General features: G+C 37.7%; 1 protein-coding gene across 2 annotated transcripts in view; it reads left to right on the forward strand.

Annotated features, from left to right (window-relative positions):
* The window catches only part of Slc9c2 (solute carrier family 9 member C2 (putative)), a 111129-nt gene that overhangs the window by 42508 nt on the left and 56334 nt on the right, over positions 1-12287 (forward strand). For both annotated transcript variants that reach the window (XM_023710345.1, XM_023710346.1), the window contains 2 exons: positions 7635-7751; positions 10077-10238. In XM_023710345.1, the coding sequence (XP_023566113.1) occupies positions 7635-7751; positions 10077-10238 (279 nt within the window). The remainder of the gene's footprint in view (positions 1-7634; positions 7752-10076; positions 10239-12287) is intronic.

The raw sequence follows: 12287 nt of genomic DNA on the forward strand, positions 1-12287 counted from the left end.
TATTAATCCATCCATTTGAGCTGAGCTAGTGTCCTCTGCACTTGTTCTGGATGGGCATTGGGTTTCCTCCATATGTTTCTGCATTTGATTCTTTACTGCAGATGCTATTAATTCAAGGATTTCTTTTTTCATTTCCAATCTGAGTTCGTCTATACCTTTCTGCAGCTGTTTATTTATTTCAGAAGCCATTGATTTATTGCTTTCAGCTGTGTGATACCCAATTTGTTCTGTGTTAGTGTCCTCTGCACTTGTTATGGGTGGGCTTGGGTTCTGAGATTACATTTTGTTCCTTTTCATCATTTTGTGTAGCACTGTCTTCTGACCTTGTTGTAGATCTTTATTGCAGTTATAACCTTAGTACGTAGTGAAGTTCAGGTGTAGTTCTACAAAGTTTGGTTTTATCCAGCGTTGCCTGGCTTGGGTCTGGCTGCTGTGCTCAGTTCCTTCCTGTTTCTGCCCTTGGGGGTGAACCTGTTTTGCCCCTCTGACAAGATGTTCTGCTCCTGGACTAGCTCAGTGGTTCTGTCCCCTACAATCTCTGTGGGGATTGCAGCTGAAGGGTTTTACCCCAGGTCTGTATGCCAGGCCTGAGCTGAGTCTGGAGGGGACAAGGTAGAGTAGGGGGGAGGGGAAGCTCTCCCACACACTCACTGGGCCTGGACTAGGACTGGATCTGGGGTTCCCAGAATGCGACAGAAATTCCTACTCTGTGGGCGGGGTTTGGGGGCTACTACAGAGTGATGGGGGGCGTCCCAAGAGGGTAAAAGAAGGTGTCACCCATGCTGTGCCTAGGCTGGGACTAGTAGGTCATGCCAACACAGAGTAGCTGCAAGCTGTCCCACACACTCACCGGGCCTGGACTAGGACTTGATCTGGGGGTTCCCGGAATGCAGCAGAAATTCCTCCTGGGGAAGCGGGGTAGGGAAAGTGCTTCAGAGTGGTGGAGGCGCATCCCAAGTGTTGGAAGAGGGTCTCACCCACGTTATGCCTGGGCTGGAACCAGTAGGTCCTGCTGATGCAGGGTAGCTGGAAGCTCTCCCACACACTCACAGGGCCTGGGCTAGGACTTGGTCTGGGGTTCCTTGAATGCAGCAGAAATTCCACAGTTGAATTCTACAATAAATTTTGAGACAATTTAATCTCAATACTGCTCTAACTTTTCAATGAAGTTGAAAAGCAATATTTCCAAAATCATTCCTGGAGGCAAGTATTATGCTGATACCAAAACCAGAAATAGATTCAACCAAAAAAGAGAATTACAGGCTAATCTCTGTCATGAACATAGATGCAAAAATCCTCAGTAAAATACTAGCAAATAGAATGTAGCAAATCATCAAGAAGATTATACACCATGACCAGGGATGCAAGGATGGTTCAATATATGCAAATCCCTAAATGTAATACAGTATATCAATAGAGCCAAAGCTAACAACCACAGTATCATCTCAGTAGATGTAGAAAAGGCTTTTTATGAAGTTCAACATTCATTAATGATCAAAGCCCTACAGAAAAGTGGAATAGATGGCCTCTGACTCAATCTGATAAAAGCTATGACTACCCAACAGCCAACATAATTCAAAATGGAGAAAAACTGAAAGCTTTTACTTTCAAATCAGGTACAAGACAAAGATGTCCTTTATTACCACTTCTATTCAATATAGTTTGGAAGCATTAGCTAGAGCCATTAGACAAGAGAGAGAAAGAAAAGAAATAAGAATAGTTAAAGAAGAAGTTAAACCATAATTATTTGAAAATGACAGAATACTCTACTTGGAAGACCCAAAAATTCCAGCAAGAAGATTCTAGATTAATAAAAAAATTCAGTAGCACAGCCAGATACAAAATCAACACCCAAAAATCAATAGCATTCCTCTCCACAGATAACAACCTCACTGAGAGAGAAATTAGAGAAACAATAACCTTCACAATAGCATCTAAAAATGAAATACTTAGGAATTAATCTAACAAAGGAAGTAAAAGATCTATACAATTAAAATTACAATAGTCTGAAAAAAGAGACTGAAGAAGATTTCAGAAAATGGAAAGATATTCCTTGCTCCTGGTTAGGAAGAATTAACATTGTGAAAATGACCATACACCCAAAATTGTTATACAGATTTAATGCAATCCCTATCAAAATACTATCAACATACTGCACAGATCTAGAGAAGACATTCCTAAAATTTACTTGGAAGTAGAAAAGACCTACCAAAAGTAATCCTTGGCAGCAAAGTCAAGGCAGGAGGCATTATAATCCCAGACTTGAAATTATACTACAAAGCTACTGTGATAAAATCTGAATGGTACTGGCAAAAAAAACACACCCAAGAGTCAATGGAACACATTAGAAGATACAGATACAACTAAAAACACACTTAATTACCTTACCTTTAAGAAAGGGTCCAAAAACATTTACTGGAAGAAAAATAGCTTCTTTAACAAATGGTGCTGGAAAAACTGGCTCTCTACATGCTGAAACCTAAAACTAGACTTGGGTCTATCACCATGCACTAAACTAAAGTCAAAATGGATTAAAGAACTAAACATTAAAACAGAAACTCTAAATCTCCTGGAAGAGAAAGTAGGTGGAAATCTTGAAGATCTAGGGGATGGCAGAGAGTTCATGAGCAAAACCCAAACTGCATGGGAAATATTTCAAAGAATCAACAACTGGGATCTCATCTTATTCAGAAGTTTCTGCACATCAAAAGAAATCACCAATACAGTGAAACGACAGCCCACAAATTGGGAAAAAATCTTAACCAACAATCATCACTCAGACAAAGGACTTCCACATAAAATATATAAAGAACTTAAAAAAATCAGGTTCCTCAAATTCAAAGACCCAATCCAAAAATTGACATCTGAAGGTCAGGCCTGATACCTCAGCAGAGTAAAGTGCTTGCTTAGGCAGAGTGCAGCGGCTAGGTTCAATCCCCAGTGTGCTGAGCTGGCCTCACCCGCAGGGTGCGCTGAGAGGGTGATTGCAATCCCAGCACTTGGGAGGCTGAAAACAGGAGAATCACTGTGAGTCTGATCTATGTAGTGAGACCCTGTTGACCTTGTAGGCCCTGCCCTAAATACAGAAAAAAATTGGCATTTGAAATGAATACACACTTTTCAGAGGATGAAATACAAATGGCAAATAAATACATGAAAAAAAAATGTTCTACAGCACTGGTTATTTGAGGAATGCAAATTAAAACAACATTGAGATATGATCTCATCTCAGTAAGAATGGCTATCATAAAGACAGGAACTAATAACAAATGCTGGAGAGGATGTGGGAAAAAGAAATCCTGCTGCACTGTTTCAGGGAATGTAGACTGACAACCACTGTGGAAATCAGTCCGGAGACTGCTCAAAAAACTAGGATTGGAGACCCCATTCAATACAGCTATTCCACTTCCTGGTATTTTTGCAAAAGAATTGAAAGCATGTGCTATATGGGCACCCATGTTTATAGCAGTACTATAAACATTTGTGCCAAAGCATGTGCTATAGCCAAATCTTGGGAACAACCAAATTGCCCATAATCTGAGGAATGGATAAAAAAATGTAGTATTTTTATACAAAGGAGTATTACTTAGCTATAAAGGGAGACAAACTTGAGGCCTTCATAGATAAGTGGATGCAACTAGAATCTATGCTCATAAATAAAATAAACCAGACCCACATGTGTAAACATCATATTGTCTCCCTAGTATAAGAACCTGAAAGAACAAATAAAATCTGAAAGGTATAATAGATATAAAATGGAAAGAAACCGAACATAAGGAATAAACAAAGATGAGAGAAAAAAATAGGAAAAAAAGAAAGGGGAAAAATAATGCAAGGATATACACAGGATAGCTGAGATGATTGTATTACTAATTTCCGTAGATATTTTGAAAGTAGTAATTGATGTTAAAAATTTCCCACTTTGAGTAATTGTATAGGCTAATGTCTGTAAACTGAGCAACTACATGGAAGACAACAATGCAATACAAAATCCATGGTTGAGGGCTGGCCAAGTAGCTCAGTGGATTAAATCACCTGCTTAGGCAGATGCAGGGGCTGGGAGTTCTATCCCCTCCCTGACCTGCAATGCTGGCCCTGCCCCACGGGACCACTGAGACTGGGCGTGGTGGTGCTTGCCTATAATCCCAGCACTTGGGAGGCTGTAAACAAGAGGATCACTACGAGTCTGATCTACACAGTGAGACCCTATACACCATGTCCTAAATACAAAAAACAAAACAAAACAAAAAAACAAAAACAAATACAAAAAAAATGGCTGAGTACCTCTCACATTGTATTTCTAAATGTGTACCATTTCTAATGTCTTATCAATTATTATTATATTCTCTTCAAAATAAATTAAAAAAAGAAAAAAGAAAAAGTTCAAGAAAAAAATTACTAAGGTCTCCTGAAAGCAAGTGCTAATGTTCAATTATTTGCCCAATCTTGCAAACCTATATCATCTGTTAATCTGAACAACAGATTTGACTATAAAAATATTAAGAGCAATTGCTAATTTACTATTTTTTGCTTTGAAAATATGTACCATATGTATTGTTGTATGTTACTCTTTCTTTCTTTGCTTTTTTTTTTGTCAGAAACAGGGATTGAACTCAGGCCCTTATGCTTGCCAGGCAAGCGCTTATTCTGCTGAGCAATCTCCCTGGCCCCTTGCTATTTGTTTTTGTTTCTTTTTTTTTTTTTCCTTTAAAATAAGATAAAATTAAATTAAAAATGAAAGATTTCTGTTTCTCTAAAATAAAATTAGTGAAGATATTAGGTCAGCTTTTGATCTTTTCTTTATACAGTAACATTGTAAGACATTTTAGTTTTGATTTATAAACATGTAAAAAATAGTGGATACATGGTCTCGCTATACAGCTCAGACTTGTAGTGATCCTCCTGTCAGCCTCCGCAGTACTGGGATTACACATGTGCGCCACTACACCCAATTACAGTGGCTGGGGTTCCCAGGCCAGCACGGCATGCAGTACTGGGGATCGAATTTGGGTCCTTGTGCTTGCCAGGCAGGTGCTTAGACTGTTTTGAGCTATCTCCCCTGCCCTTTTTTGATTTCTTTTTAAAAATGTTATAATAACAAGTATATAAAGGAACTTTTGTGATTATCTATCTATCTATCTATCTATCTATCTATCTATCTATCTATCATTCTTATATACAACCTAGCACAATGCATCTTTGCTCAGTGCAACCCAAGCAAGCTAAAAGTTTAGACATGTCTGAATGAGTTCTGAATCCAGTAGCACTTTTTTTCTCAGTAAGACAAATCTGACTTATTTTTATGCAGAAAATCACTTTCATGTAGTTTTGGTGTTGGCAGGGTTACCATATAGTTCCTTCATGTGAATTAGATAAGTGTTTTTTTCCCCCTTCAGAACAGTTTACTTCTTGGATTTTTGTTTTGTTTTATTTCTTTGTTCATTTATTTTTTTGAGACAATGTCCCTATGCAGGTCAAGGACTCACTATGTAGATAGTGAAATCAGTGTGTAGCCCAGGCTGGCCTGGATCTCTTGCCTCAGCCTTTCAGGTAGCTGGGACTACAGGCCGGCACCAACATCAATCATGTCTAATCACTGTTGCGTGGTATCAAAGGTTCAAGGACAGCCTGGTAAGGGCTGTAACAAAAACCTGTTTGAAAAAGTTGCTATAGCCATAGTCCATGTGTACAAAAGGTAAAAGGAAAAACTGAGTATACTATAGAGCCTGCTTATATTAACTCATAATAACAGTGAATTGTTCAATAATTAGGAAATTTCAAGCCAGTTGTTGAAGGATTGGTAGCTTGGAATTGACCATGGCAGAAGCATTTGTACATAGAATTGACAAATCAAGACTTTCTAAATTTTGGAGAGCTGGTGTATTAATGTAGTGGTGGATTTTGAAGATATAAAGCAGACCTAAATCAAACTCCTAAAATTGAAAATCTAGATGGAATTAAGAAGGGATTAGATACTGCAGAAGAGAGGATTAATGAATTTAAAGATGTAGTGATAGAAAGTGTCTTACATGAGATTCACAGAGAAAAACACTGCCATAAAAAATAGATTAAGTGAGCTGTGGGACAACTTCAAGAGGTCTAATAGATGTGTTCCTTAAAGAGGGCAGAGAGAAGAGAACCACAATATTGGAGTAATGGATAAAAATTTCTAAATTTGATAAAAACTGAAACCACAGATTCAAGAATCTCAATACATTTCAAATCTAGTAAACACAAAGAAAACTCTACTAAGGCACATAAAAACCAAAGCCCCTAAAAACAATGAAAAATAAAAATGTAAAATCAGCCAGAGAAAAATGCACATTATATTCAGAGGAACAATAATTAATATTATATACAACAGAATTATAATAAAGAAAACAAAAATTTCTTTAGAAAAAAATACAGATCAAAAGAGTATGTGATAACATTTGTACAGAGCTGAAAGAAGATACTGCCCATGTAGAATTCTATACTTAATGAAAATATTCTTAAGGGAAAGTGAAATAAAGACTTTAACATGCTAAAACTGAAAGAATTTTTTGCAAGCAAATCAGTTTTATAAGAAATGTTACAGGAAACCTTTTCCAGCAAAGTGATATCATATGGAAATTTAGATATGGAAATGCTAATCTACTTGTGGTCATGTAATCTATTTTTGGTTTCTGTGTATTTGTCTGTTCTGGCTACTTTGTATCAATCAAACCATACAATACCATTGGCCTTCCTTATTCATGAGCAATGTGTTCTGTGATCTCCAGTGGATGCCTGAAACCATGGACAGTACTTAAATCTATGAATAATACATTTTGTCTCCTACATACACACCTATGATAAAGTATAATTCATAAATTATGCACACTAAGAGAATTAGTAACAATAACTAATAATGGTCTAGAAAATGACAACAATTTTACAGCATATCATGTTGCAATAAGTTACTCAAAACTTATGAATATTATTTCTTGGCTTCTCTGTTTAATATTTCTAGATCACCACTGACTTCAGGTTAACTGAAACTATAGATAGCAAAACCACAGATAAAGTGGCTTCTTTCACTTAGTGTTTTGGAGGTTCAGGAATGCTGCAGCATGTATTAGTAAGCACTCTTTCCTTTCTGTGGAGGAGGACTGTCTCACTGCTGGATGTTCCAAATCTGTTTACCTGTTCATCAGCTTCTGGGCACCGAGTTCTCTCTTTTTTTGTGATTATGAATAATGCTGCTATGAACAAGTCTTTGTGTGGACATACGCTTTTTATTCTCTTGGGCACACACCTACGAGTATGATTGCTGGATCATAATTTGTACTTATTTCTAAAATGAGGTTCTTGTGGAGTCAAAATTCATGTTTATTCATGTTAAATGTGGTGTCCTGAGATTTGTCTCCTCTTAAAGCTCAAGCATGGTAAAGTCAGGGGCAGAAGAAAGTGTACTATTACCATGTTTTATTGTCTGGAAATTCAGAAAGTACAGTGGAGAAATTTAAAAATATGGTGATTGTGATTATCTTACAGACCCATCCCAGTCATATTTTAATGATTTTTTCCCTCTATCCTGTCTGTTTTTTATGTTTCCTATGCAACACACACTTTTCATGCACCACATTAACTTGTATTTTATATTTCCTGCCCAGGCATTTCTAAAATGTATACCGACTTCTTTAGAGGAGAATCATTGATCCTTTGTAGTGTCATGCATATTTTTTTTGGAATTTTTCGGGGTAGCTCAACAGAAATTAACATGTTTAGAGGTAAGAGTATTTTTTTGGTCTATATATTTTCTAAAATCATTCTTGTTAAAATTAAAATACATTCAGGATGTCTTTCCTGATTCATTGAAATTAAAATACATTTGCTGATTTATTGAACTTAAAATACTTTCAAGATGTCTTTGTTTTCTCTATACTTCACTCTTAGACCAATGGTATATGAGGCAACAAGAAAACAACTACCATCTATGTGTTTTCTTTAACATCAAAGGGCAAAACATTATAAGTGATTTCATTCCCTCAATATGCAGTATTCATGTACTATACATACACAGTAGCATCATGTCATATTTTAACATTTTCTGGATCACTCTGAATCTCATGACTGAAATTTGTTTATTTTTTAAAGAAAGTACAAATTAGAATTAAAACAGAAAAAATTACAAGTGATACACAACTTCACTTAACGAAGTTACATGAATTTCACAGTATTTGTTGTAATACATAGTGTTGTCTTCTAATCAGTCATTCATATTGCCAGATATATACATGTAAAATTGGAAGAAAGAGAAAAAGAAAGAAATTTATAAGAAATTAAGAGCACAAGTACAAACAACTGAAAAAAGGAGGCAAAATAAATTAAAGCATTAACTATTTCTTTCCATAGACCAGCAGAAATGCACAGTACAGTTGTCCAAACTATCCTGCTTACATACATAGATAGATCTCTTTCCCCCACTCCCTCTCCTCAATGAATGAATATTAAGAATATTAAGAATTGGCATGATTCTATTTTTGAACCTGAAGGTGAAAGCAAAATAGTTCATATAGTATTAGGGAGAAGGTTCTAGAAGTGACAATAGTCAAATTTGTGTTAACTAATTATCACTGGGATATGGAATATGTTGTTGTGCTAATTTTTTAGATGTGAAACTAGTAGATAGAGAAGAAAGGGAAAAGGAAGTCACAGCATAAAGGGGAGAATATGCTCATCTGATATGTATTTGTGATAGTTGCAAAAGGAGAGAGGTACAAAAGAAATGAATATTAGTTGATAAGGGAGTGTTTCTCAATGAAAGAGATATGCCTTTGGGAGAAGGCAATTTCTGTACTCATCCACTTACTGTATATATTAATCACTTTCCTGTCACAGGACAATATATCCAACACCCAGAATTTAGAGGAGGAGAGGCTTATATTTCTCATGTTTTCTAATGGGTTCAGGACATGGATGGTTGGATTCAAGAAACAGTATGGTAGAGGGGCCAAGCGGAGGACAGCTGCTCAACTTTGACAGTCATGAAGCAGGGACAGAAGGGAGAAACCAGAGAGAAGGATACACCTCTACAGGTCACAACTCTAGTGACCTGGCCAGGCCCCACCTCCAAGCACACGTGTCTTTTGGGGGACATTTCAGTGCTTCTTGATGAAGGAACTTTTAGGTATTTAGTGTATGACTATTTTTGTTATTTAGTTCTTTTTGTTTAGGAGTCTCCTGATACTTTGCCACTTAGTGCCCTTAATACTGCTGGTTATTATGACTAATGGAAAATTTGCTTCTCCATTTCTCAAAATCTTCCTGGCCTAGGGTTAGGAGTTGCAAGCCAGGATTCACTGGGAGCCTGGGTATGATTTGTTTAGCCCTGAGAGCAGTGTTTTGCTCAATCTTGGTAATCAACTTGATTGGTTTGAGAATTGCCTAACATGTTTAGATGTGTCCAGGTGAGTCATGGAGATGTGGCTGTATCTAGTCTGGCCCATTCTTCTCTGGGGTCCTTCCACTCAACTTTCTTCCCCAGCTCCAATGAAGTGAGTAGTTTGGCCCTGCTGTGGCCTTCTGCCATCACATTCCTGCCTCAGAGTCAGGCAATCAGGGACTGAACCTCGGAAACTGTGAGCCAAATAAACTTCTCTTTTAAATTGCAAGTGTCAGGTATTTTGCCTCAGCAACAGGTAAGCTTGCTAATTTGCTTAGTTCTAAAATTTTCTGAATCCTTTTGTTTTCTGGTGCTGGTGATTGAATCCAGGGTCTCATGCATGCTAGGCATTACTCCTGAACTACATCCCAACCCTACTTTTCTTTTGTTTAGGTATTCACTCTCCAATTTGTCATAGGTTTTTCACATTTGTGCTTCTTGCCTGCCTCCTGAGGATATTTGAATCTTCTGTCATGGAGTAAGTAAGCCTCAGTCTACATAGAATAGACATCCTGAGAGAACCTCTTTTGTCAAACTTTTATTGGGTACACCTATTTGCTGAAGAACAAGGACAAGGACCCCTTTCAAAATCTCAAGAGCAAACCAAAGTGCCATCAGTGAATGAATCTGAATGCATCACTCAATTCTTTGTTTACTTTTTTCTTTATAGAGCTACACGTAATTTTGGGAGTCATCTTCGACATTTTTGGAAGCGTTGTAATTGGATACTGGTGTGCTAGAATCATTGAGTTCATATTGACTGACCCTTTTAACAATTCACTGACCAATACCATTCTCAGCTTTTCATTGGTGTACCTGACTTTCTACATTGGTAAGAGCTGACACAAATACAAAATATGCTGTTCTTGAGGTAAACTTTATGAATCTTAATTTTTGTTATCTTACTTTCAGTTATTTTTCCTCTATAATGTCTGTGGTCTGTTCACCTCTCTTGTCATACTATGTCTTCTGCAGCTCTTTCTTGTTATCTTTTACACTTTTTATCATAGCTCCATGCTCTGTCCTCTTGCATTCATCACTGGTGGCTTACCAGCTCTGCAGCCTTTAATTCAATTGATTATAACCTGAGGAGGCTGTTGTAGTAGTGGCCCTTTCATGACTCTGGGAGCAGGAAAGGAAAGGGAGAAATTGCACATACTTAGGTCTGGAAGAGAGATAAGAAAGTGAAATAATTAGAGGAATAAGAATGCCCAGCACTAGTGGGCATTCAGCTAGTAAAGTTAGGATTTAAAGTGTTTACTGGCCAGCCCAATGTTCCCAAGAGCCATAGTAGCCATGGCCAAAACTGTCAATTTCTGCAGAGTGCAACAATCTCCATGTCTGAAAGACCTTAGAGATTAATTATTCTTCCTTTCACCTCCAGTTATCTAAAAGAAGTAGATACAGTGGGGGTGGTATGGGGTGTTGGTCATTGCTCTGAGTCAGTAAAATTATGGAAAACATTCGCTAGAGTCTTATTTCCTCCAACTTCTTCGTTTCTTCTCCTGTGAAGCATTTATGGATGCCCTAGATCTTTAAAATTAAGTCTATTTCTCTACCAGACCATGAATTCCCTGGAGTCTATCTTTAATTCCCCTTTGATTTGTTCCATCTCATCTCAGCATGACTGATAAGCTAAGGCATGTTGGCTGAATAAACTGATATTACTCTTAAAAGAACTTTGGAGTTAGGTGGACTTGTGTTTAAAGCCCGGTTCCATAATGTATTATCTTTTTGACAATGGATAATTAACCTCACTAAGCTTGAGTTTCTTCATCTATAAAAATGGCCAATGATGTCTAGCTTGCAGAAGGTGTTAGTATAGAGGCAGGCATTGATGGGCTAATGTGTATTATGTGACTTGCTTATGCTGCTGAGTTATAGAGAGTTCCTGCAGGCTTTTAAGAGCAGATTGGGTCAGCCAGGTAGCTCAGCAGATTGAAGTGCCTGCTTAGGCAGATGCAGGGACTGGGGTTTGATCCCCAGCATGCCATGCTGGCCCTGCCCCCGGGGCACACTGAGACGGTGATTGAGATTGGGCATGGTGGCACACACCTGTGATCCTAGCACCTGGGAAGCTGCAAACAGGAGGATCACTACAAGTCTGATCTGTGTAGTGAGACCCTGTAGACCCTGTATTAAATATATAGTAGATTATGTGGACTTCTTCCCAACTCCATATTCAAGGCCATGAAATTGGCCATGGTAGAAGTCTTTATGTCATGGATACTGGAATACTCCATAACTCAGGTATCATCCCCCACATACAACCAGAGAACTTATTTAAACCATGTTCCAGAACACCACTGGTTTCAAAGTTTGTCAATTAAAAAAAGTTGATTCCTTTCCCTTTTCTTTTTTTTAAAAAATGGAGCTGGAGCCAGATATGGTGGTGCACACCTGCAATCCCAGCACTCAGGAGGCTGAGGCAGGAGGATCATTGTGTGTTGGAGGTTGGCCTGGGTTACATAGCGAGTTCAAGTCCAGTGTGAACTACATAGTAAGACTCTGTCTCAAAACCCAAAACCCAAAACCCAAAACAAGACAAACAAAACAAAACAAAACAAAACAAAACAGGTGGAGTTGTTTCTAGTCAGCACTTGGCATCCTCTAACAAAGATACTTACCAGTGTGAATTAAAAGCAGAGAAGGACGGAGCTCCTTAGAGTATGTCAGTATCATCTGCTCATTAGAAGGTTTCCAGTCCTGACATACACCTTTGCAACTTAGGATGAATTTGTCATCTAATTAAGCAGCAAGGATTCCTTATGCTCATTTAGGCATGCAACTGAAAAGCTTGGTCAATTCAATTCAAATGTATACCAAAAATCATTTATAGTCCAGTTATAAAAATTATGTAGAATTGAAAATAAGATTTTGA

The sequence above is a fragment of the Octodon degus genome, unplaced genomic scaffold, assembly GCF_000260255.1.
Source record: "Octodon degus isolate 3935 unplaced genomic scaffold, OctDeg1.0 scaffold00017, whole genome shotgun sequence".
NCBI classification, from domain to species: domain Eukaryota; kingdom Metazoa; phylum Chordata; class Mammalia; order Rodentia; family Octodontidae; genus Octodon; species Octodon degus.